Genomic DNA, 27349 nt, shown 5'->3' on the forward strand with positions numbered 1-27349 from the left:
GTTAGCCCTGCCGCCATCACCCACCTCCACCTCCGACCCTTTTTATTCCTCTTTTGCTCTCTCTCTCTCTCTCTTTCTCTATACATATATGTATTTTCTTTTTTCTTTCTCCTCTTTACATTTTTTCTTTTTCCCTCCCCCGTTTACCAAAGCGGCGAGAACAACCAACCACCACCACCATCACCACCACCACGACAAGAGGTACGCGCGATAGCCTTCACCGCGGTTCTACACGCGCCGCGCGATTTGTAAATAACGGGTGATTACGCACGGTGTCCCGTGGTATTTCGTTCCGTTCGAAGCAGCGTGTCTCGTTCACCAGGGGTGTCGCTTAATTTGCCAAAGATAGCTCGTTAGATATCGTTGGGAGGTCGATTCTCGTCCGGTGAAGTTACAAGCTGGCGCGCGCGCACGCTCGCCCGCTCGCTCGCTCGCTCGCTCGCGCTCCACCGGGAGAATTATACGTTCGGGAAGCCGGCGAGAGAACGATTCCACGAAACGTTTCGAGAATATTTCAATACAATGGTCCATTTACTCGAAATTAAGCCGACCGCGCGCCGCGTCTCCATGGGGTGCTTAATCCTACACCCTGTTCACCCCTTCAGCTACGTCTATTACAATATTTATATTCGTCTATCGGATGCGCGCCGGTTCTTTGTTCGTTAAACTCTCGTATCGTACTTCTCCGCGTTCGATTACCTTTCGTTACGATCGATAATTCGGCGAGCACTCGATTCGATCCCTGAGCGTTTTCGTAATAAATCGACTTTTCTCCACTTTGAGAAAAATGATTATTTTCACTGAGAATTACCCGACCGTGAATATTTGTTTTCGGTCGAAAACGAGTCTCTGAAATTACCCTGAACGCTTCAACCCCACCGTGGATAGAAAGGGGTTAAGCGCGATTGCGTTTATCGCGAATTCAGAGCGGACAGGAGAACGACAGACGCGGATCCTCGTCGTTATTGCACGCGCGTCCTGGACGTGGTATAAAGTATACAAACGTGCTTTAGATTACGTTACTCCGGCCGTTATCTGGCTTTAACGAATTTCTGGAAGAGCATTTGGGTGTCTCGGGGATTTAAAATGTTGCGGCGCCGTGTGTCAGCGGCCGATTGTGACCGTCGTTATCTTTACGCGCGGATAGGGCAAGACGTACGGATTGGTCCCGGCGAGGCATCCCCGACGACAATTGTTCGCGGCGTGTATGCGTGTACACACGACGAGTCGTCATGTTCGCCACGGGAACGTCCCGAACGACGACACGCATTCCGCGAATATTTTTCATAATTCCTGCCGCGGCGCGATGCGTTCGTAAATTCGTTGCGTTTATTATTATCATAAACGGGACAAGCCCTTTTGAACGCATCGGCGAGTCGCGGCATCCGGAACCAACGTGACCATAATTCTCGTACGCGAAAGTCGGCTACGATTCTCGAGGAAAGCGAACGAAAAATCGATAGATGGAACGACACGTTTGCGTCGAATCAGGACGATGAAACGTCACACGCGTTGAGAAAATTTCGGGCACGGGACGAAGAACAACGAGGCACTTTCGTCTCTATGGAACGAAAGGTGTAAACGTTCGAAAGATCGAAACGAAAGGTTCGTGAGCTTTATTTGTCGGTCGACCATAATTCTCGTACGCGAAAGTCGGCTACGATTCTCGAGGAAAGCGAACGAACGAAAAATCGATAAATGGAACGACGCGTTTGTATCGAATCAGGAGCGAAAAAGCGTCCTGGAAAAATTTCGGGCACAGACGAAGAACAACGAGGCACTTTCGTCTCGATGAAACGAAAGGTGTAAACGTTCGAGAGATCGGAACGAAACCGGCGAGGTTCGCGAACTTTATTTGTCAGTCGTCGAGACGGTGCTGTTCGGTTCGCGAAGCGAAACCTGTAATTGATCTGTCACGAGGGCCGCCTCGTGATCGTGCATTTGTCACCGGTAAGACGAAATTGCGAGTCTATCGGCGTTAGATTCCGCTCTCTCGGATACGTCGAAACGCGTCGCGAGACGACACGTGTCGTTTCTGTTTCTTTCTTTCTTTTCTCTCATTCTTCGTCGAACGCTTCCGATTACACTCGTAATCCACGGACGAGCATCTTGGGTGGCGATCGATAAATTTTCATAGCCTCTGCCCCGAAATCGTACCGATTGTGACGTACGGTGGCGTCTCGCCGCCGAGCGGGCTCATTTGAATACAATGCGATTCAAATATCCATCTTCGCGCGTTCTCTCGGCCGCGAAATTCCATGTCTTCTTTTCTAGGCGCGAGCCCGGCTGACGGTCGGGGACATCGATGCCTCGGAAATTTCGGACGCGACGCCGCCACGGACCAAGTCACCGCAATGGATACCGAATCGCTCCGACTTATGAGATCCTTTCGCGGTTCGGTGTCCCGTAACGCTCGTAACGCTCGTCGTCGAATAAATAACGTTCGGTGAATACCACGAGTGGCTCGAGTCAGCTGGTAATGACGTACGCTTGGATCATCGATCGAGAGACGGTTATTTTTTCCCTAGTATTTTCTTACGGTTTCTCGATGAACGTTCACGGTTGTACGGAAACTCGAGGAGGTTATTTCCTTTCGAAACTCTCGAATATTTCGTTCCCCCGTTGAATCGTTCGGAACTTTTGTACGAATATTCCAGCGGTTACCAACGTACACCGCGACTAGCGAATAATTATCCAGATAAAGATTTATTCGAAGTTATTCGAGTAATGCCCGGCTCCGATCGCGAGCCAGCGAGAGCGACAGATACAGAGAGAACGCGCGCGGAGATAGGCGCGGAGGAAAAGAGACGGGGTCGAGGGATCAGGAGAGAAAAGGGGAGGGCGTCGCGCGCGGCGTAGCGGGAGGGAGAGAGGGAGGGAGGTAGGGAGGGAGGGCGGGGGGCCCAAATAATATTTCAAAATTAATGTCATGCGGGGCCTTCCAAAGGGGTCCGGTGGGTTCCGCACCACCTTTCTGCATAAGATAAGGAGCCCGTTGGCCACCGCGCGAGAGAAAGAGCGCAGCCTTGGCCGAGGGAACGAGGCAACGTGACCACGCTGCGAGGCGCGTCGCTAAAGTGGGGATGGATATATGTCTATGGAGTGAAAGAGCCCCGAAGAAACCAGGCGGACGGGAGACGACGGACGCGCAGAAACGAGGGGAGGAAGCGCTGCGCTGCGCAGCACGGCGGAGCGGAGAGAAAGGCGGACGAGAAGAGAAAATACAAGGAGTGAGAGCAAACAGACCACCGGAGGAAACGGAGAAAGAAGCGTATCCACGAAGAAGAAGTGTGCGCGCGGGACGGAGCGGGAGGAGGGGACGCGGACCGGAGCGAAACCGGGCGGGGGAGGGGACCGACTGGGACCGGGGGGTACCCGAGGAAAAGTGTGAGGGAAGCTCGAAGGAGACGGTAAGAATGCGTGAGGAAGAATGTAAGAAGCGAGTAAGAGTGTATCGGACGACCGAGAGCGTGGAAGGGCGAGCGAGCGAGCGAACCAGCGACCGAACGAGCGAACGAGCGAACGAGCGAACGAACGAACGAACGAACGAACGAACGAAGGAGCGAGAGGGCGCGGCGTGTAAAATGAAGAAAGAGGGACCACGCGGAGACTCGCGGCGAAGGAATATGCGAGAGGAAGACCGGTGCAAGGAGATGAAAAGGACGAGCAGGAAGAGAGCGGAGCGTGTAAGATGGAGAATAACAGTGAGTAAGCGTTGTAGGAAGGAGAGAGAGGCGGAGGACAAACGCGACGAGAGTATCCTGCGTGGTAAGGTAGACTAATACCGAACGGGGCACCGTGCGAGGCGAAGAGCCGGAGGAGGACCCTGGACGTAGGGGGGTAGGGTGGGCAACGATGACGCGCCAACGGTGACTTAGGAAGAGAGGGAAAAGAGAAGAGGGCCCCAACGAGGGAGACAAACGAGACTCCTCCGAGAGTCCTCCGGAGAATCTAAACTCACGGGGTTAACGCGTCTCTTTGCCTGTCTTTCTATTTTTCTTCGCCGCTCTCCGCGCCGTTCTTCTCGTTCGTTCTCTCTGTACCCAGCGGTCCTCTGTTATTCCTTCGTTCCCCGTGGCCTTTTTGTCCAACGGCTTATACTGCTCCTTCCTTTTTGGTCCCCGTCCTTCGTCATCTTTCTCCTCGAAACATTCCTCTCCTTTCATGCTACACTCCGGGTTGTACCGTCGGGCGTTCTTCGTTTCTCACCGTCCCTCCCTACCGCCAATCCCTTTTAATTCGAACCACTCGTATCGAAGAACCACGGGGAAAAATCGTATTTCCTTGTTGCCACCCCGCAACGCTGTACTCGCGCGAACGTTTCACGGCACGTTTCGTTTCGTTCTCGAGGTACTCGCCGCCGCCGCCGCCACCGCCGCCGCTCCGTCCGTTTCGTCCCTTTCGTACTTTCTTTCCTCGTGGTCGCGGTCGGTCGCGTTCCCTTCGCGCAGGCGCCGAGGAACGAGCCGCGCGCGCGTTTCTCTCTCCTTCCCCTCGTTTCAACGCTAATTCACGATGACGTCCACGCACGCCGGACAAACCGACGCGACGGATGACTCTCGCCTCGACGACGGACGAAAGCGAACCTCCCTTATCGGGAATCGCATCTACGGAAAATCACCACGCGATTACGCGGCACAATTAGACTCGTATTAAAATCGACGCGCCGTATCGTCCGATTACATCGATTAATCGTCCGTGCCGCGGACGTCTTTCGCGAATCTTATTAAATTCGTACGTCCACGACGATCGAATCGAGCCTTCTCAAATTTAAGCTACGTTCGTCAACGACACGATGCAACGATTTCTCGAGGTACGTTCCACCTGGACGCGTCACGTCGAATTTGAATACGGAGTCGAGTATTATCGAACAACGAAAGTTTGTTTTCGAGAGTTTCGCTCGTTCGGGTCGGGACCGTTTCGGACGATTTTCGAATATACTTTAGAGGAGAACGGAGGTAGCCGAACGATTGATCAATGATTTGTAGAGTTCGAAACCGTGAGAGGGTTCCGAGGGGTGAAGAGAATCGGTGGAAGGGGGAAGGGGGTTGACAGATGGAATTGCTTGGGAGCCCGGTAGACGTGTAGAGATTCGTGTTCCTTGTTCGAGTGTTTGTCTAGGCCCTAAATAAATGTAAATCAACCGCGGCAATCTTCGAGGAGGTTCACGGCAGGCCGGAGACCGTGAGTTTCCGACGCATCCTATGCATCATTCGATTTCACGTTATTGGACGCGTGTACCACGGGCCCCGTTCGACCTTTTCCACTACCTGCTTGCTCTCCAGAGGGAGAGCCGAGATCGTGCCAAGCCTTCCCGACGAATTCATTCCAGTCATCGAATAACCTTCGATAAGAATAATACAGATGCTACGGCGATGATATTTTCCTTCCACCTTAGATGGTATGCGCGCCGTTTACACAGCGCATCCTCTCGCCCGGGAGCAAACGAAACATCGCCTAGCCTTCGTTACGGTACGCGGGCCGAGTTGTTTCCTTTTTTCTCTTTTCTTTTCTTTTTTTTTCTCCCCCACCCCTTTTCTTTTCTTTTTCACTCTTATCAACTGTCGCCCCGAGGATGAATTCGCTCGACCGTACGAGTAGCAATTGTACGGATTTAATTCCAACGAACGATCGTCTCCGACTGGAAACAATAATAACGATCGTCTTTATTACTCCGTAGTTGGCGCTCGATACGATCGTACGATTCGATAAAATACGCGCGACGTTCGAAAATAAACGATGATGGAGGATGATAAAAAGTAGCGGCCATTATTTCGACGGTTAGTTTTGCTAAAGCGCGTGTAGCGCGAATAAATACGTCGCCGATGGAAATCTTTGGAAATTTATTCCCATCGCCTAATGTATGATTTTTTTTTTCTTCTTTTTTTTTTCTCCGTAGAATTCACTCCCGACGTCGTGCCAACCGATAAGGTAACACCCTGTTGTATACGCGAAGCGCATCGCCGCGCTTACGGACGCGTTTGATTTACAGGTGAGTCCGCGCCGGGCTCGCCTAGTTTTTTTTTTGTTTTTCTTTTTTTTCTCTCTCTCTTCCCGGCATAATTACGCGCAAAAAGAGGAAGAGGAGGTTTCGCGCGGCGTCGTGCGACAGAATCGGTCAGAATCGCGCACCGGGAACAACGACTCTCGTTCGTTCGAGTCGACTTTTTCCTCTCGCGAATAATCGAAGCGAGCGGCTCGCTTCTCCCGGCCGCATCGCTCCGCTTGCTGAATGCTCGTTGTTCCTTTGTACGATTGAAAAATTCGTCCGAATAATGGCCAACTCTGTCGTGTAATATAACGTGTTTACGTTTCGCCGGCCCAATTTATGAGTCACGATGACGATCGGGAATTTCGAATCGTCTCTTAAAAGAATACGTTGTTTGCGACCAAATAAAACAACGGCCGCGAACAAAAGGTAGAAAACGAACGAACGCGCACCGAAAGAGATCGCCGGGCATTATCGAGCAAGGAGACGAGACGTAAGAAGGGGGATGGGGGGGGGGGCTCGGGGACCAGGGGTTAAAGAAAAAGAGTGTGGCGAGTAGGAACGAGTGGACAGCCGGTTAATGGACATTCAATCTCGCGATAACCGAAGGTGTTCCACGGGTTATATTTTAGCGCGAGGAATGGAAACCCGCGAATAGGAAAAAAGTATCGGGGAGCAACGGGAAGAGCGAGCAACTGGTGACCGAGTGGATCGAAAGGACCGCTGTGTAACTCGATTAGGTTCACAGGGTGTCCAGCTGGAACACGAATCGTCTCGATACGTTCGCTGTTTTAAATAATAGAAAGAACCGTTGGTTTCGCGTACGTTGCACCAGGACGAGCATCGCGACGTAAACGCGGTCGTAATTCAGCTACCGTGGTAGCGTTAACTCACCGTGGACATTTGTTTTCATCGGAAACGACGGTGTAGAGATGACGGGGCGATACAAAGATTACGATTCTAATACGTACTTTAGCGGCCGAGTGTCTCGAAAACCATTCGTTCTCGTACGGACGCGTTCGAGCGTATTTATCTTTTCCTTTCGAATATCATCGTCCCGTCGAATTCGCTCGTAAAGAATCGAACGGAAGGTTCGAGGAAAGTCGACCATTACCACCCGGTATTCGACGAACCCCCTCGACGCAACTTCTCGCAACCACGAGTTCTTCCTAGTATTCTAAGGCTATCACCGTCGATCGTTTGTTTTATGCAGAAACCAACGCCTGTCACCGGTTATTTTTCATACGGGTCCTGTTCCCAGCGAGTCCACTCCGGTACACTTACGTGTGCAGCTCTCGGTTCCGTCGAGTTTCTTCTTCGTGGGTAAAGAGCGCGCGCGGTGAGTCGGCCCGAAAACGCTCCGACTCGTATCTGACGGTCATTAGCGAGCGCGCGCTTCCGAGCCGCGAGATAAAAACCGGAGGACCAACCAAGTAGTATTTTACCGGGGACATAGTTCCCAGGAATGATCACTATGCGAAGGTCGAACGATTATGAAAAGATACAGGCTTCGGAGAATCGTTCGCCTCCCCTCGTCCTTTCGCCCTCGTTTTCCCTCCAACTACATACTCGGGGAATTTTTGTGCCCGCGCGAAAAACGATAGCCGAACAACGGCCACGAATTCCTCCTACTCGACGTCAAATCGAAACTAAAACCGACCAAGATAAGGATTAATGGTTCTGGAATCTCCCTGGACCGAACTTTGCGATTTATCCCCCCGTGCGAAGAGAGTTTCATTTTTCGCGCAGATCTTTGTTACGGAGACAGGTTCGCGGAAGAGGAAACGGAAACGGGAAGGAAACGAGAACAGTAAGGAACGATAGGGTTAGGTGGAAAGGGTGTTATCGAACACCGAGAGAACGCAAGTCGAGGCTCGTTTCGATTTCGAGGACCGTGGTAAGTTTACGAGCTGATTTTATTTTCCTCGGTGGAATCTCTCCCGTTTTGATTGCGGCTGCATTTCTCGGGGACCGCCCCGCGGGGGAACGATCCACCGGAACGTTTTGCAAACGTTTGGAATTCGATGTTAACCGATGCCGGTGAAATGTTGCCAGAAACGTTCGGCTTGTCGTTAAAAAGTACCGCGCGATAAAGAACGAAACGCTTCGGAACGGTTAAAGGCCGTGTTTCGTAACGACGAAACGGGAGTTAGGCTCGCAGCATAAAAGTGTTTACACCGCAAACATCGCGATAACTTCATTCGTCCGGTTACGCGGGGCGTTGCGTTACGTTTGTACACGTATCTGGCCGAAGTGCCACCGTTCATTAATATCTGACGAAATTTGTTGGGTTTCGAGCGGGTGCGCGCGCTCAACGAGTACGCGTACAGAGACGGAACGAGCGAGGGAGCGAGAAGGGAACGGTTAGGGAACAGCACGGTGAAACGAACCCGAAAGCGCAACAAACCCTTAATGATGTCATAATTGAATAATGCCCATAATCTTCCGCGTATCTGGCCTTTTTGCCGTTTCTTACGTTGCCCGCTGCCGATCGCTTTAATTCGAAGCAGTTACACGTGAACACGACCGGATAAAAAGGATCGCGACGACCGGCAAAAACGTCACCGATATTAACGAGTATTAATTTGTTGCCCGTGCCGGGCAAATCGATCGTTACCGCGAACCACTCTCGAGTAGAACGCACCGGTGATTTTTCTCGACGAAATTTCCCAGTGTGTCCCCGTTTTCGTGTTCGTCGAGGGAACGCGAGAGGGTCGGTGGTTGATTCGTCGAAATTGCCTCGAAACGGAGACGAACGCGTTATTCGAAGGGGAAGGATACACAAAAGCGAGATACGTCGTCGGAAAATAAATGGAACGAGTGGATAAAAGATAGTTCGTTGTGTATCGCGGATAAATTCGTAATCGGGGCGATCGAGATCGCGTAAAATCCAACGCGAACGAGGGGCGTTCGAGGGTAGCCGGAAAAACGATACGGCGAGAATGGCTGGTTCGGTTCGTAGGGCTCGTGTCAAATGTCCACGGGGACATCGGAAAAGCAGGTAGAGATTACGAGGGACACGAAGAAGGAGCCCGGTGCGGAGGCCGGTGCCCGTTGCGTTTTGAAGCCGGACGAGTGGCAGCAGAAGCGTAAGTCCTTTAAAGGATCCCCCAACGTGCGGGACAGAGAGCGGTGGCCGTAAGGGGGGAGGAGGGACGAGATCGGGAGAAGATATCCATCCCCGCGGGGCACGGGGACGGACCGATCGTCGTCCTATGGAGAAACGGTATGCGGTTCTGGAATTTCGTCCTTTTTGTGCGACCGGGGTGATTTCAATAGACGAATCTCGAGGTCGGCATTGGTCCCCGCTGCGCGTATTCTACGGTGACATTTCCAGAGGACTAACAAGAGTAATATTTCAATGGGCCCTTATGCGCGCGTTCGGGGCCACCGCGCCGACGCCGCGCCGGGAATATTATTGCATCTCGGAGCCGCGGAATCTTACGGGCGGATCTACCTAGAGAAAATATATCGACACTAAAGGCCGAGTTCGAAGTCGTATAACGTCTATATAGATAGCGAGGAAAGATAAAATCCTTTATGACCCCCACTCCTCCGTTGGAGTCCTTCTTGCTCCCTGTATCGCTCTCTCTCTCTCTCGTTCGCTCTGTCTTTTTCTTTTTCTCTTTCTCGCTCGCTCGGTCGCTCGTTTCTCTTTTCTTTTTTTCTTTTTCTTCTCTCTCTTTTTTTTTTTTTTTTAATCGATTTACGGTCCGTCCTCGGGAAACTTTAGATAGCTCTCTGTCTGTGTACGGAGCCGAGATCGATACGTCGACTTTCGTTCGAATGTGCAAGCTCATCCAGGATCGTATCTCTTGAAATATCGTTCGGCGTGGTAGGAGAGCGCGCGCGGGCGGAACGGAGCTTAAACCTCCCTCGTTAAGTAACGCTCTCGTGATTATTCCCTTTCTTTTTTTTCCCCCCTTTTTCTCTCTCTCTTTTTCTTTCTTTCTTTCTCTCTCCCGTTCGTTTCGTTCGTGTACCGGCGACCGTCCGCCTTTAAATTGTCTCGTTCCTGCTACGATTAATTTTTCTCCTTCATTTTTTCCGCTGTCCGTTTCTTTTGTTTCTTTTCACGGCCGATTCCCTTATCTCGCGATTGCTACCCCTCGGGCTTATAATTCGATCAGCGAGACCCCGAGCGAGAGACGGCAGCGTCCTTTTTTTGCGCATCGAGTTCGCTTCCTGTCGATACCGTCGAGCGTATAATATTCACGGTGGACACGGAAACACGAATTCCTTCGATAACGAGACCCGTGAAAATCTACATTCGCGAGATTCCCTATCGTTGCTTCGTTATACCGCCGATATTAACGCGCATCGGTTCGTCCTGCCCCGTTCACCACTGTACGAAATTACATTCGTAAATGAACAACAAGAACGAGACTCGTCGGTCGATTATTGTCCGAGTGGCTCGAGAAAATTGTAATCGTTCGAACAATTACGTTAAATTCTAGCGGCGTCTAGTTGCTCGACGCGGAAGAAAAAGAAAGAAGGAAAAAAAAAAGAAGAACAACAACAAGAGTCGATTAATTCGATTCGAGTAGCCGGAAAAAATTCAAGTACCCACGTGACTGGAAAAAATGTAGTACCTTGATTATTCGAGCGGCTTGATTGATCGTGTAAGCTATTGCTGGAGGAAATATTCGTGCAGTAGGCCTCGGTTCGCTATTTCCGAGTACTCGGGCGGCTCTAGTCGCCGCGAGATAGAGGCGCAGCCGTGGAAGCGGTTTTAGAGCTTTGCTGCTCCGCAATCCCTTCGCGCGCCCACAGATTCGATTTCTCCGGCCGTGTCGTTTCGTTCCGATTCTTCGCGCTGCGCCTTCTAAAGAAGACGTTGAAAAATGAACAGGATGACGATTGTGATTACGAGGGGACGAACAACGGCCAACGGAACGAGAGGGAAGATGATGATGATGATGACGAGCGAGTAGAAGATTAGCGTAGCATTAAAGGTGCCATCCCGCTTCCTTTATTTCGTGCCCCGTGAAGGATCGACCGGCCGGAATGAACGCGACGAACTTTATAAATGCGCTCTTGTAAATCATTTTCTGCATAGCATACTCGGTCTCCTCCACCCTTTTGGAAAAACGACTGAAACGCTCGCGCCCGGATCGGGTAACACGCGACGAAACAAGCCTCGCGGAAACGGTGGACGGATTTTCCTTCGACGAACCATCGAAATCGTCGACGACATTTTTAAACGTCTCGTTCCGCGAACGATTCGTCGAACACGATGGAGGCTATACGACGAACACGTTCAACGTTCGCGTGTACCGTTCCCTAACCGCAGAATGCGTCGTTCGATCGGTGGTTTTCATGTATCCGACTTTTTGCAAGACTTGAACTAGACTTTGTTGCTACGGTACCGTTGCCCCAGAACCGGAGAAAAGAACGGAAAAAAAAAAGAAACAGCGAATAACGATGATGAGCATGCCGCGTATCAACGCGCGGACCTTTCCATCTTCGGATCGGCTTTTCCATAAATTGTGAGTCGACGAGTGAAAATTCTCGGCCGACAAAGAACAAGGGAGTGTTCCGCGACGAATTATTCATTTATTGATTTTATGGGAGGACTCTTTAGTACGTACACGTGTAACGCGAAGGGGGAAGAAACGAGGTAGCGGAAAGCGTTGTACGATAGTAACAACGTAATAACGACGGTAACTTTCACCAAGACACGCCGGAGACTTCATCGGTATAATCTCGCGTGTATAGCGCGGCTTTATCTACGATAGCGAGGCGACAAGAACGAAAGGCAACGTGCTAAATGAAGAGTATATTACCGTTAATAAGCCCCCTCATTTTTTGCCACGCTTTATATCTACAATAAAAGCCAGTTCTAGCGACGTATTAAACGGTTCTTGCCGGATCGAGTGCAGTATCCCCCCTCTAACCCGATGATAAAACGGATCGTCGTTCGAAACAGAGACTTGTAAACGGGGAAATTACAAGAGATCATATCTGAATAATTAACCGGTCGGGAGGCGGAATAACGAAGCGGAATTCCAAGAATCCTGGCTACTTCCGACCGCGAGGATCCGTTCAACCCTTTGGTCGTCGCGAACGTTCACAGGGAATCGATCCGATCGGTGAACCGGAGTGCGGTGAACGCCTATGGGCGTTCTGTGAACGCGTTCGACGAATGGGACCGCGTGGTTTCCGCACGGGCCGAAGAGTGCAACGGTTGATGCGTTCGTTGCATCACCGAGCCCGGTGATGTATGGTTCTAGGCGTAGACGGTTAATAGTTTCGGGGATATTTAACACGGCCGTTTCGAGGAGCTGTATCTAACCGCGTATAAGCAACATTGGCGAGACGGGCGCGTGGCATAATTGGTATGGGCGTTTGCCTACCAAAACGTTGCTCTTTTTCTGTTCCCGGGGTTCTCGAGCCCCCTTTGGGACTTTTCCCAGCTGCATAATTTTTTGTTCCCTTCTTTCTTTTATCGTACGTATTTTACGATCCGTGAGCGCGAGGGCAGTAAATGCCAGAATTTGCTCGACTGTTTCTCAAATCTTTTCCGAATCGAGTTCTCGGCCAACTTTATCACGCGTTCGTACGTTTTTATCTCACGGTGTTGTTACCCAAGATCGCGGAATACGTGGCAAACGGTATCGGTGCGTAACCGATGATCGTTGCACGACTCGTACCTCGATCAAAATCGTCATCGTTGTCGTGTATCTAGGAGAATCACCGGTGAAATAGTGTGTCGTCGGATCGCGCGATTCCGTGGTTTCGACCCCGAGCGTACGTAGCGTTGCGCGGCCATATTTCAGAAAGGATACAGGGTGGGGGTCAGAGGGTGGGTAGGTGGGGGGCAACGATCAGGGTGCAGTTAATTGACGGTTTATCGCGGTTAAACGAGGGCTATTAATCGGACACCGACATAATTATCATCGACTATTATTAAATTCTCGCGTCCGCGTTCGCCGGAGCGGCGCGTACGGGCTTTACTCCAGATATATTTATCTAACCCGTGGAGAAAGAGAGGAAAAAAGAAATCGAGGCACGAAGGAAACATTACGCCTACATTTCGCGCGAGCTCCGGACCCACCCATTGCAGAGCGAACGTGTGGGTTCGCCGTTCCGTGGCTCGCGCGCCGCCATACATCAAGATCACGTTAAAGCCACTTTCTTAAATCAAACGCCGCGCCACTTACTTTATTTATCCGTGTTTCCACCGTTGTCTTTTTTTTCCCCCTCCCCCCGTTCACTTTCACGCGAGATTATCGTATTCGCGTTGAAATCGACTCATTTCGACGGTTGCTTTTGTTGAACGTGTTTATTGGAACGTTAGACGCCTTTCCACCGATCCCGACGACTTAATCCCCGACGACTCGATCTACCGACCGTTTCATAGATTAACGCTCGATCGAAACCGAACGCTATTGTGGCATTCCGTGCAACGCGGTTACCACCGATCGTACGCCGTACAGGGTGTTCCACTTTAACGGATCAGCGTGGGAGGATTCCTAGTCGAGTATTTAAATTTTATCTCGAGTCGCATCTATTCTCGAACTAATAGTTTCCGAGGTATTCGGTTACAGAGGTATTAGAAGATATTAATAGTAACCGGTGGGACACCCTTTGAACAGCACGGACCTACACCTATGCGGTACGTGCATTTACCTCGCGACGCGGCCCGCGACCCGTCGCGGTATGAATTTACACGTGCGTTTGAAAATTTTACCGTGCACCGGTAACTCGCTCCGGGTAGCCGGCACCGTGAAATCTCGCCGCGCGAACGCAACCGTATTTATTTATTTACTTCGATTACGCACCGAGGTGGGATCAACCCCGCGGCGACGACGGAAAACCAGATACTTTACGAGCGTTTCGCACAACGCGACCTCGCCGCGAATCGTCCACGAATCGATTTCCGATTTCGAAAGGTATTCGGATCCCCACCGGTGTAAATTCCGTTCCGTCGTGTTTTCGAGTAGGTGCACCCGTTTACCGCGAATCAACGCATCGCGGAGTGAACGCAGCTTTCGCATTCGGAGCAGCTCGAATACATTATCGACGAGTTTCAGCAACTCGGAGGAGATCGTGGGACACCGGTTGCCGTCGATCTCGCGCCCTAAGCCAATTTACCATTGTATTATTTAACATTAATTGTTCTGGTATCATTAGTCGTTCCGCAACAGACGCGCCGCGCGCGACCGTAATTATTACGGCATCGCGTTAATAACACCCGTGTTACGAATACAAGTTGCCAACGCGCGAGTTTAATGTCGGTAATTAAACGCGTTAACGTCGCGATCCTAACGAAGGAAATTGAATAATGCGCAGGCGCGGCGTCGGGAACCGATCGCGCCCGAACCCGGCGTCCCGATTCTTTTTTCCGTGAAACTCGCGGTCGGGTCGCCCATGCGCAGTGTACACACGCGCGTCGAGGGGGACGGGGTACTAACGAGATCCGTCAACGGGGTACGGATCGCGAGCGACGAAAATCCCGGAACGACAACCAACGGACGGAACGTCGAAGACGTGGGGGGATCGGGGGATCGGGGGATCGGAGGAGGGGACCAGAAGCAACGTGAACCGGCCTGTTAATTTTTCCTCGGAAACTCTCGGGGGCTGCCACGATGCAAATACAATTACGCTGCTCGAGGAATGTTCTAATTGACCACGGAGGGGGTTCGCGACGCGCGGGACGGAGTAGCCCGGAGGCGAAGGTTTAACAAAAATGCCAAGCGATCCGAGACGACATCGGTACGAATATATCCCCCTCCTTCGGCCGGCTTTCATCCCCGTGGCCCGGACAAAAAGCCGATGATACGAAGTCGATGGCCGAACGAAGAAAAAGAAGGGGGGTCGGTGGGGTGCGGTACGGCGCACAGAGACTCCTCCGGAGACGGAGACGAGCAGAGAGAGAAAGAGAGAGAGGGAGAAAGAGAGTTCGGGTCGTGACAAAAACGTCCGAACCGTGGTCGGTTCCCGAACAGAGTCACAGATCCCACAGCGAACGATAAAGGCAGGGGCCAGACGAGACGACGAAGACCGGGGAGGGAAGGAGACGGGGGACAGACGGAAGAAGAAACGAGAGATAGGAGACGAAGGAGGACCCGAAAAGGTGGTTCGCGGTAGGTAGGCAAGGAGGGAGAGAGGGCATCCAGAGAGAGAATCTTCAGAAATGAAGCAGCAGTCGCACCGGGGGTAGAGATGGACCGACTTTTACCTACGTCCCGGCTGTTTGTATGCGTTCATCCGAGATCAAGTTTTTCTCGAGCTCCGAACCTCCGGCAGCGAGCCAACGCAGCAGCGGCGGCGGCGGTGGCGGTGGCGGCGGCGGCAGCAGCAGCAGCAGCAGCAGCAGCAGCATCGGCGGCGGTGGCGGTGGCGGTGGCGGTGGCGGCGGTGGCGGCGGCGGCAGCAGCCACGACTCGAATCCAACTTGATTTCCTGGCACGCGGTTCGTCTTGTCGTTTATTCTCTCCCACTCCCGTTCCACGTGTCTCTCTCATCTGGACGGTCTCCTCTCTCGGTCTCTCCGGTCCTCGCGAGCAGCTCGCGCGAGCGCTCTTTTTCCTCGTCCCTTTCGCTTTTGCCCGATCATCCCCGGTGTATCGCGACGGACACTCGGCGTTCTGCACCGGGATCGAGCGAGGGGTGGTCGTCGATTCGAACACGTGCCCTCCCAAAACGAAAAACTCCTCTATCCCCTCTTAGAGATTATACACGGTGTTCCGGGAGGGAGCAAGGGGCGCTGGGCTCCGCCGCTAATTTTCACCGAGAAACGTCCTATCGAGAGAGGCCCGATTCTCGATGGTCCGGAGATATACCTTAATGGACGGTTCCAAGGAAAGTGGTCCTGGAACGTGACCACCTTGCTTTCCTGGACTCGCGTCGTTCGGATTTCTGCCTTCGAGATTATTCCCAACCGAATCGCGTCTATCCTATTCTTATCTTTCGCTAAGCTGCGCGGTTCTTTCTTTTTCGCCCGCGCGCGACCGTTTCGACCGCTCGTGCTTCTTCTACATTCGATACCTCGACTTCGTGGGCTCGTTGCGTTCGGTTTTTACGATCTTCGACCCCTTTAACCCCCGAAGAAGCGAATAATTTAAAAGTCCGATCGTCCACCCTTCGGAGCGCTCGTCTCCCTTTGGAGTAAAAGTCCACGACTTCCGTGGATGTCTTTGAGAAACCCAACGAGCGAATCGTGTCGAGGAAACGACGTCGAAAGAAATATCGATACGTACCGCGCTAATTACTCGATCGAGCAAACACCGAACAAAAGCAACGGAGGTGAACGTTCCCGCAAACTTCCAGCGACCTTACTCTTTCCGTAACCGCGCCGATGCATCTTCGGTGCAACTAGGATCGCACTTTCCATTTTAATCGGAACCACGTGTCAGTTATTTCTTTTCCCTTTTCCACGAGTCGGTCGTTTCTTCTGTATCGTTGCTACGTCGCTACGTTCCCGTCTCACAGATTCCTCGACGTCACCGTTCTATCGTTGACTCTAATTACCTTAAGACCATTGTTACGCAACGCGATTCCCAACCGGACGAACTATCGCGTCTACCGCGCGGTAGACGTGCAAGTAAGACGAGAAGCTTGTACAAGCAACGCGTGTCCTAACGGCGGATTAATAAATCCATTCCGACGCGTTCCGCTCGTGACAAACGAGCCGCGTGTAAATTTCACTGTTCACCGGCGTTCGTTGATTCCGCGTACGCTCTTCGCGATCATTTTTGATCCACGACCGGACAAGAAAATCCCAGGGGAGAACTTTCGGTACGGAACGTTAAATCGCTGCTATTATTTACGACGGTTGAGTTTTCGCTCTCGAACGTTCACTTTCTCGTCTCGGAAACGATCGAGCATCGAGGCGTACTCGCTCGTTCGACAAGGTGTTCCCAAATTAAACCACCGACGGTGTGTGTCCGCGATAAGAATCGAATTTTATACGGACGCTCGACTCTCGCGTAACGAAAATTCTCGGTTCGTAGGTAAAGAATGTCGGTTGCAAGGGTGAAAAAATCGTCGCCTCCTTCGACGATGTCTCTTCTCGACGAAACGAAAAAGATCGTTCGAGGAGAGGGTAAATGACAATATCGGTAAATAATTTTGGTCAAAATTCGTGTTTCTGGGCGCTCGAGAAATGGAACGTTGTTTCTATTGTATCTTGTCGCGGCTTGGTCCGCAACGAGACGACCTTGGAACGACCTGGATAAAAATTTGTTTGGTCGGAACGTTGCGGAACGAAACGGAGCATTTTCGAAGCATTTCGGAAAAATCCTCAGAAATGAGACAAAATTTCGCCGGAGTGTTGGCTATTCCCAAAATGGGGTAAGTACCGACGCGAGGGAAAAGACGTATCGTAATTTCGTACGAAGCGCGGAACGAACGATCGATTAATTATCCCTGGCTATGATTGATGAAATATGGTGAACTTACTTTGGAGGACGTTGTACTGGGCCTGGTACCACCGACACCGATGGCGTAGAGCTCCACCTCGTACCACTGGATCCCGGTTTCCCTGTCGAGCGCAGCGGCCGTCGACAGTATACCCGTCTTGGTGTCGACGTCGAACAATCTGTCGACCTGGGGACCGCCGCTACCAGCGGTCACGTTCGTCACGTAATACTCGAGATCGATGTTCGATCTACGGCTGCGCGCGGTCACTCTCAAAATGGTCGTCCCGATGGGTTCGTTCTCGTACACGCTGCCTTCGATCTGGCCACGGTGTTCCCAAATCGGTTGATCGTCGCCGTCCTCGCCGGGTACTATCAGGGTCAAATAGGTCTCCGTGGAACGTCGTTCGGCCTGTACGGCCTCGTCCGTCGCTCGTACACCGACCTGATACTTGGCGACCCGCTCGAGATTGTTCTTGAAGGATCGCGGCAGCCTCATGGTCAGGTGGCCGGTGTTGCGGTGTATTCGAAACATGTCCGAGTAGTTGACACTGGATCTGAGCAACTCGTACGTAACCAGACCGTTCGTGCTGGAGTCGAGATCCCTGGCGAGCAGCTGGCTGACCGTTATCTCCTTCTGAAACTGGTAGTTCCCTTTCAGCGGCAACACCACCGCGGACATACTGACGAAAATCGGGGCATTGTCGTTGATGTCCTCGACGATCACGATCACCAGCTTCTCGGCGGAGAGTCTCGCGGTGGGCGGTTGCGCGCTGTCCGTGGCGACCACCACCAGCTTGTAGGTGTCCACTTCCTCCCGATCGATGGGTAGCAACGTGTGTATCACACCCGTCGACGGATTTATACCGAATCTTCGTACCTGATCCTCCGGGTCCTGGCTGGCGATCGAGTACGTGACTATACCGTTCTCGTTCGAGTCGGGATCCTCCGCGGTGATGGTCACTATCGGCGTGTGAACCAGGATCCCCTCTCGGATCTGCCTGGCGATCGCTGTGTTCGGGAACACCGGTGGATTGTCGTTCGCGTCGATCACCTCGACGATCAACGTCGTCACGGAGCTCAGACGCGGATGACCGCCGTCGCTGCAGGTCACGTTCAGGGCGTACCTCTCCAGCTCCTCGTAATCCAACGGTTTCCTCAAGTACAACGTTCCCGTCAAGGGATCGATGTAAAAGGTGTCTCTCCTGTTGCCAGCGGATATGGCGAAGGCCAGCTCGCTGTTCGGTCCCAGATCGTTATCCGTGGCTTTGAACCTGAGTAGTTCCGTGTTGGTCCGCGTGGTCTCCAGCACGGCGATTCTCGATTTATTGTCCACGAACCGGGGAACGTTATCGTTCTCGTCCAGCACTTCGATGTGAACGGTGGTACTGGATGCTAGACGGGTCTCCAGGCCAGCGTCGTGAGCCACAACCGTCAGAACGTACGCGTCCGAGGTCTCGCGGTCCAGTTCCTTCGTCAGCGAGATCTGTCCCGTTGCCTCGTCGATGGCGAACCGTCCCCTTTGATTACCATCCTCAAGGGTGTAGAACACGTCACCGTTCAAACCCTCGTCGGCGTCCGTCGTGTACACCCTGAGCAATTGGGTACCGGTTGCCGCGCCTTCGTTCACCTGCACGCGATAGGGTAGCCTCTGGAACTGGGGTACGTTGTCGTTCACGTCGGTGATATAGATGACGACCTTGACCCGATCGCGGAGACGATTCGCCCCGTTGTCGGTAACGGTCGCCTCCAAGGTGACGTAGCTGCTGCCGGTGTTGGTCACCAGGAGCTCCCGATCGAACACGCGGAGCGACTTGATGAAACCGTTCCTGGGATCGACGATGAAGTCCTGTTGGCTGGCCGGCAGGGAGAACATCAGATCGGCGTTTCGACCCACGTCCCGATCGGTGGCCAACAGTTTACCCACGAACGTGTCCGGAGGCTCGTTCTCGCGTAGGTGGAAGACGAAGCTGGAATTGGTAAACTCTGGCGCGTTGTCGTTCTCGTCGATAATATGAACGACCACCGGGACTACGGAGCATCTGGAAGGGCTGCCCTGGTCGGTCGCCATCACCTCCAGCGCGTAGTAGTCTTGTTCCTCACGGTCGAGGACGTTCTTCACGTAGAGTTGACCGTCCGGGAATATACCGAACCGACCCTCGGTGTTCCCGTCGGTGACGCTGTACAGGACGCGTCCGTTGGCGCCGAGATCGGCGTCGCTGGCCGTCAACGAGAAGAATCGATCGTTTACCGGCGTCGATTCCGGCAGGGAAGTCTCGTAACTGGTCAGCTTGAACACCGGGGTGTGATCGTTGACGTCCTCGATGGTCACTCGGACCTGGTGCTGAGCGGACAACGGTTGGTTACCGGAATCGGTGGCCGTCACCTCCAAGTGCAACACCGTACCCGGTGCCGCTCTGATCGGTTTGTCCAAGTAGATGATCCCGGAGTTTTCGGCGACCCGGAACTGTCCGCCCGGATTGTGCGTCAGTGAATAAATAATCCTCGCATTGGCGCCCGCGTCCCGATCCCTGGCGCGAGCTAGACACACCTCCTGACCCACGGCCGCGTTCTCCTTTAGATACACCTCGTCCCCGATCTCGCCTTTCGGGAACCTCGGCGGGTTGTCGTTCACGTCCAGCACCGTGATGTTCACGGAGGTTTGTCCGTAAGCGAGACCGGCCCTGGCCGACAATCGAAGACTGTAGTAGGCCACCTGTTCGCGATCGAGGCATCCGGAGGTGCTGATCGTGCCCGTGTTCTCGTCTATCTTGAAGCTACCCTTCGGATCGCCGTACACCACGGCGTAGGATACCTTCGAGGCGCCGTATTGCGTCACCTGTACGGTACCGACGTTACGCCCAAAGACGCTGGGCATCGAGGTACACTCGCCCCTGTCCTCGGCCACGCGGAACTCGTAACCGTTGTAAGTGTCGAACTCGAGGGTTTCCAGATCCTCCTCCCGTATGATCTCCACGAGGGCGTTCCTGGTCGCTGTACGATCCCCGGTATCCTTCGCGGATATCTTGAGCTCGTATAGGGTCTTGTGAGCGACTCTCAGCGAGCCCTGAAGCGCGATCTCGCCGGTTCGTTCGTCGACGGCAAAAAGTCCCTCGCCACCGGATTCCAGGGTGTACCTCACCTGAGCGTTTTCTCTCGCGTCGGCGTCGATCGCCGTCACCTTTCCCACCGTGGTACCTGGCGGGGCGTCCTCCGGTATGGGCATCAAATACCTCCACGGATAGAACACCGGGGAATTATCGTTCACGTCCTCGAGGGTCAAGACTACCGTGGCGGTGGACGTTTGAGGCGGTGTACCTTGATCCTTCGCGATCACCAAGATCCTGTACTCGGCGGTGGTCTCGCGATCGAGACCGATCTTCGTGGTCAGTTGACCGGTGAGACCGTCCAGTGCGAACGTTTTCGGATAATCCCTGGATACACTGGAATGGAAACTGTAAGCCACGCTCCCGTTCGTTCCCTGATCGTTGTCCACGGCCGTTAAGGTAGCCACCAGGCTCTGAGGGGGCGTGTTCTCGGACAAGGTGACTTCGACCACGCTCTTGGAGAACCTGGGCGCCTCGTCGTTCTCGTCGAGGATCGTGACCTTGAGATGCGTGGACGCGTACTTCGGATTGGGACCGCCGTCCCTGGCGGACACGTGGAGCTCTATGCTGCCCTGCACCTCCCTGTCGAGAGTAGCCACCGTGGTGACCAGGCCGGTGTCCTGATCGATCGCGAACCAGCCTTGCTCGTTGCCCGAGTCGAAATCGTAATAAATCCTCGCGTTCAGTCCGGAATCCGCGTCCGTGGCGGAGATACTGGCGACGAAGCTCCCGGTAGGCGAGAGCTCCGAGAGCACCGCGGAGTACTCGCTCTGCTGGAAGACCGGTTCGTGGTCGTTCACATCGTTCACGTGGATCACGAAATAGGCGGTCGCGGATCGGGGCGGTGTACCTTTATCGGTGGCCACCACGGTCAGATTGTATTTCGGTATCTCTTCGCGGTCGAGTCTGCCGTTCACGCGAACGATATCGAACCTTGGCTCGTTGTCCAGCCTGAAGTGGCCCAATTCGTTCCCGGCGCGGATCTCGACGGTGGTCTCGCCGTTGAGGCCCTCGTCGGTGTCGATCACCGCGACCGCGGCCACGATCGAGTCCTTCACGGCGTTCTCGTCGACGGTCGCGTATCCCGGCGTGAACGGATAGTAGCTGAACTTTATTTCAGGATCGTGATCGTTCGCGTCCAATAGATTCACCGTTACGTAGGTTCGACCGTCCTGCCTCGGCGAACCGTGATCCCGGGCAAAGACCGTTATGACGCAGCTCTTTGGACAACCGCCACCCGGACGAGCGGCGATCGTGCAGCTCTGTTGAGGACAATCCAAGGGCTCGACGGTCGTAATCGTCCCGGTCTCCGGATCGATCGTGAACTGTCTCTCCGTGTCGGGCAGATAGTACGTGAGCTTCGAATTGTCCTCCGAATCCTTGTCGGTGGCGTGCACGGTCAACACCTTGGTACCCACCGGTGCGCTCTCGTTCAGAGCGACCACGTAATCGCTCTGTTGGAATATCGGTGGGTTATCGTTCACGTCCAACACCGTGACGTTCACCAGAAGGTATCCCAATCTCGGTGGTCGTCCCCTGTCCCTCGCGCAGACGTTCAACGAGTAGAACTCGACCTGTTCGCGGTCCAATTTACCGGTGGTTTCCAAGTGAAGGTAAGACGTTTCGCCGGTCGGGTTCCCGGTAACCTCCAAACGAAACTTTCCGTCCGTGTTCCCGTCCACTATGAAGTAGTCGTCGGCGACACCGTTCTCGGGCGTGTCTCGGTCCGTGGCCGCGTCCAGCAACAGCTTCGTGCCCACCACCGCCGATTCGGAGAAGCTGACCGCTATGCTCGACTCCGGGAACTCGGGATCGTTGTCGTTGATGTCCGACACGAGGATTCTCACCTCGATGGGATATGTCGGTTGGCTGGACAACACGACCAGGTCGAACCTGTCGCTGCTCAACGCCTCCCTGTCCAGAACCTTGGCCGTTCGGATCTTGCCGGTCTCCGGGTCCAGCACGAACTCCTGCGGCGGCTCGTTGAACCTGTAGGTGAAGCCAGGCTTCATCGGTATCAGACCGACCAGGGCACCCTTCGGCTCTCCTTCCCTGATCTCCAGCTGAACCCTCGTGTCCACCGCTCTGCTCTGCATCGCCAGGCCCATCGTGGCGCTGTCCTGCGGTAACATCGGCGACCTTCGCGGCACTAGCCGCATCACCCTTTGAGGTAGGTTGCGGGAATAGTACTCGGAGGCGTGTTCCTCGTCGCCGCTAGCCTGGCCGCCATTTTGGTCCACCGACAAGAGTCCCAGGACCAGGGCTAGGACCATCGATCTCCTTATGATCATCTCTTCTGTCCCTTCGACGGGCCCCCTTCCTTAGCCAAATTCCTCTCGACGTTCGACGACATAAAAGTAACGCGGCCCCGGTTCCCTCACTACCTCTCGTTCTTCTTCCTCATCGTCGGTGGCAATGTCATTCCTCCTCTGCGGGCGAGCGTTCACGTTACCGGTCTCACTCGGGACATGGTGCGGACACGGTCCCCGTGGATCTCTCTATCGACGGATCGACGAGTCGTGAGAACGCTCGACGGATTCCATTTTGTCCCCTTCAGTCTTCTTCGATTCGCCTGGTGTTCGCTGTCTCGACGTACGGACAGGGTTGCTCGACTCGTCGCGAGATCGGTTCCTAGGATCGCTGGAGGCGCGCGAGGTCCTCGCGGGTGGGTTTTTGTCCGTCCCCCTTTGTTTACGTTTCTCGTTTGGATCGTTCGGTCGTTTTCGACCCCCTTGCCGCGGGAAGTCAAGCGACGAAGAACGCGGAGTGTTCTTCCAGCCGACAGAGGGGGCACTGACCCGTGCGGAGCCGCGCCTCGCGAAACGCGACCGCCGCAGATGCTGCTCGACTCCTGATCCCCCGAACTTTTCCGGTGAAATCGCGGAACGCTCCGCCGATGGGATTCCGTGCGTTCTCCGAGCGTTTCCACGCACACCCCCCCTCGTGTCGCACAGCTCCTCCTACCGATTTATCCCGTGTGCGCGTCACTGGGAACGCGACGCGTTAACGCTAACGCTCCCCGCGTTCGTTGGTTCTCCACGGTCGTGCAACTCTCCTACCTCCTCGTAAACGACACTTATCGAGCGACACCGACGTTAACGCACTTCCCTCGGTTACACCCGCCGAGTCTCTCAAGAATCCGAGCTCCGTTCGGTCGTGGATCGAGAGACCGTAGCCGTTGATCTCCCCGCCCCGAATCGAGCACACCACAAACGACCACGCACGAGGAGGTGTCGCGCACAGAAAAACTCGCGTTCGACGTCGATGCTCCGTAACTCGTACGCGTTACGTCGATCGACCCGGAGCCGCTACTGTGTTCAGTCAGCCTGGGGGATACGAGACCCCGGGTTCGAACGTTACGCGGCCCGTTACGTTCGGCACGCCGGATCGGGATCCATCGAGGACGGTGATCGCGCGACGATCGTGCGAATCGCGAGTCCGTAGTTCACCACGAAGGAATCTCACTCGCGGCACGAAGGTGGTTCCTCGCGCCGTGCCCCCACGTACGGAGACGTTCCTTCCACACGGGGGTAAAAAAATAAAGAGGGGAACGCGGACGAGGAGGCAGGATAACGCGAAGACGCGAGGTAGCGCCCCGGAGAGAAAGAGACGGGTTCCACACGAACGACGAGAGAGAGAGAAAGAGGGAAAGAGAGAGAGAGAGAGAGAGTGGGAGGGAGAGAGCGCGGAGCGAAAAGAAAAAAAAAAACGAGCGAAAAGAAGGAGTTAACGTGGGCCGTGAGCGCGACGACGTAAGGCCCCGAGAAACGTACGACGAAGAATATCACCTTCCCGAGGACTGACCTGACTCGACTGAACCGAGACGGTCCCAGAACCTTGCCGCTGCCGGGAGAAGCATTCTTCAGGCTGGCCGACGCCGTCCCTCTCCGATCCATCGGGCCCGGCGTATGCTTCCGTTTCTCTCGCTCTTCCCTCATTCCTCTGTCCCCTTTCCGCCGTCTTCGGTGTCCCCCTCTCGTTGCCCCCGCTCGCGAGCCTTCCATCGATATCGCTTTTTCTCTTTCTCCGAAAAGAAACCTTCGGGTGTTTCCTCGTTCCTCGCTCGCGGTTCTCTCACGTTCCCTCCTCGTCGAACTGTCCTTCTCGCTCGCGCTCACCGCGCCACCCTTTATCGCGATATCTCTCCTCTTGTTCCGACTCGACGTGCCTTTGATCACGGCTCTCGCTCGCACCGTGCTCCCTCTCTCCTTCTACTTTTTTCTAAGTCCCCTGTCCTTTTCCGTTCTCGCGTTGCCTCTCCGTTCAGCGTGGCATTCGCGGCCTCTCCTTTTCTACGAGCTCGACGCGCTCCGTCCTGCTTCGTCTCCCCGTTCGGGGCCCCACGGCGCGTTTCGTCCTTGTTCGTTTCTCTCGTAAGTCCCTCTCTCTCTCTGTTTCTCTCTCTCTCTCGCTCTCTCCCTGGGACGCACGCGCGCGCGCGCGCGCTCCGAGCAGTCCGGTGCCGCGGCGGCTCTCCTTCTCTACCTCGGGCCACGTTGGTCCGGCCGGGCCCCGACTCCCCTCCCGTGGGTCCCACCGCCTCGCTCCCTCCCTAACCACCGTTCCCGGTCCCCTCTCCCCTCTCCGAGTCCGCGAACCCCGCGCAGCGCCTTCGTTCGCCCGTCTCCGTCCCCGCGGCCGTTATCCTCCCACCTTCGGACTCTATCCTCGCGCATCCCGGCGCGTCGTCTCGCGCTGAGATATTCTCCCTTTTGCCCTCGAGGAACGAGCAATGCGGAGGCTCAGGTATGCAAGATGGCCGCGGTCGCCGCCGCCGCCGCCGCCGCCGCCACCGCCGCCGCAGCAGCAGCGGTGGAGCGCTCTCGCGACGACGAGGACCGCTCACGGGCGTACGCGCGCGAACGAGACAGACCGTACGGGACGCGATACGGAGAAGGACGCGCGACGTGCGACGGAGACCGTGAGCGTTTAGAACGACGCGGACGAGGATGAAACTACTGAGATGAATAATGCGTGGGGGGAGGAGGGGAACTATTGGCCGCGCGGCGCGCGGACCGGGGAGGGGGCCACGGACGGTGGGGACGAGAGAGCCAGAATGACAGGGGTGTGGGGCGAAAAAGAGAGGAGCCAGAGGCGGAGGAACGAAGAGAGCTCCAGAAGACCACGATACACCGTAGATATATATCCGCGTATAGGGGCCCCCATAGCCACTTTTATAACTAATCCGTTACCACGATCGAACGCTTCGTCGAACGCTTTCCGTCGTCTCCCTTCTTCCCGTAGGTTTTTCGCTCGCGGCCTCGGCCAGCCGTGTGGTACACGCGCGACTAGATTCTCCCCGGTGTTTTCCTTTAATCTAGTTTACTGGGTACCGGCGCTGCGTGGGTACCGGCGATATATCAGATCGCGCTTGGTAAGTGCAGGGTGCTAGAAAAGTCTCTCGGCGCGGGTTAAGCTTATCTACGTACAACTCGCCGATACCTCGACCGCGACTCTTCCAGCCACGCGTTTCGTACGCGAACAATTCCTCCCGGCCCCGAAGACCGTAGAAACGCGCGAAACACCGCGAGTCCCGAGTTTCCGCGTCCGAGCACCGAGTTTCGCCGCTCGGGGACGTTTCCGTCGACGATGATCTCGCGAGGACCACCAATCGCTCCTACAACACCGACGCACAACCCAGAATCACCGATAATTGAAAACCCTGTATATAAGCCACCGTCGAATAAAGATTCGTTCATTTTGCCACCTTACTCGAGTCCGAATCACTGTTCGTCACCCGTCACGTACTCTTACCCGTAATTGCGCTAGTATATTCTCTACGGAGATATTCGGTAATTACGCTAGTAGATTCTCTACGGAGACTTTCGTTAACGGTAACTCTTTACAGAGACGTTCGTTAAGTAATAACTTTTGATGATCACATCCTATTTCTACGGAGCAAGAAATAAATCAAGACACTATCGTTTTAATATTTTCATTCGTAATCCGATACTGTCCCGTGATAATCTTGACGAGCAACGATAGAGACTCTCCGCGTTGATCTCGCGACAGTTTCGTTGTTCCTCTCCGATAAAGATAAGGACATCTTATCGAAGGCGCATCCCCATCCGGGACGATCCAAAAAATACGAGAGACGACGGTTACTTTTTTTTATAACTCCCAAACTGTCACTCACCGGGTCTTTCCAGACCCTACACACCGCGACCACGACGTACACATCGTACTCTTGCATACGACCCACTCCTTTCCTTTTCCTGTTTCGCGGAAACCAAGGTGATCGAACGACGTCGCGTTAGGTCGAGCAAGGACGCGGAGATATCTCCGCAGCTAGCCTCGAACGTTTCACGAAGTCGTTATCTAACGGGTCACGAGTCGCCAACGGAAGTGCTCCTCTACCCTCGGGATGGAACGGCGAAGAAAATTAGGTGGGTCGCTTTTACACCGGTAACCGTACACGAAAGTGAAATTTTCAGATCGTCGATAAATATCGGGACCAAGGAGATTCCACGTTTCGAGGGATCGGAGTGCCGATAAGTAATTCCACTTTGGTTTCACTGGCTCGGAGTTTTCGGTTCCACGTTTGGCTATCGCTTCGAAAACTTTTTCTTTCGCTTTTTTTACACAGAGCGTTTAGAAACGATACGCACGAACGTTCCAGCACTGTGAAACTCGTCATAGGAAACGAACAAGCCCGAGTAAACGTTCGCGAGTGAACTTCGAAGCTTGTTCAATTGTATCCCCCAGGAACAAAATATATCTTCGAATGCATCGATCCGTTGCGCGTAGCGTGCACATTATTGCACATTCGGTTCTACTTGCTTGATTTGTTGCGATCGTAAATGTCACCCGCCATTAGATGGTATCGTTAATACGGCGCATAACGAGCACGATAACAACAGATAAGTATCCTTTTAAGTGCTTGTTTGGAA

At 54.0% G+C, this 27349-nt stretch overlaps 1 protein-coding gene across 1 annotated transcript in view; it reads right to left on the bottom strand.

The window, feature by feature from the left end:
* Positions 1-22555, bottom strand: part of Ft (cadherin-related tumor suppressor fat) — a 78382-nt gene extending 55827 nt beyond the window's left edge. Inside the window, exon 1 of the mRNA XM_076321386.1 lies at positions 17396-22555. Coding sequence (XP_076177501.1) covers positions 17396-22555 — 5160 coding nt within the window. The remainder of the gene's footprint in view (positions 1-17395) is intronic.
* Positions 22556-27349: the final 4794 nt, after the last annotated feature.

The sequence above is a fragment of the Ptiloglossa arizonensis genome, chromosome 10, assembly GCF_051014685.1.
Source record: "Ptiloglossa arizonensis isolate GNS036 chromosome 10, iyPtiAriz1_principal, whole genome shotgun sequence".
In the NCBI taxonomy this organism is placed as follows: domain Eukaryota; kingdom Metazoa; phylum Arthropoda; class Insecta; order Hymenoptera; family Colletidae; genus Ptiloglossa; species Ptiloglossa arizonensis.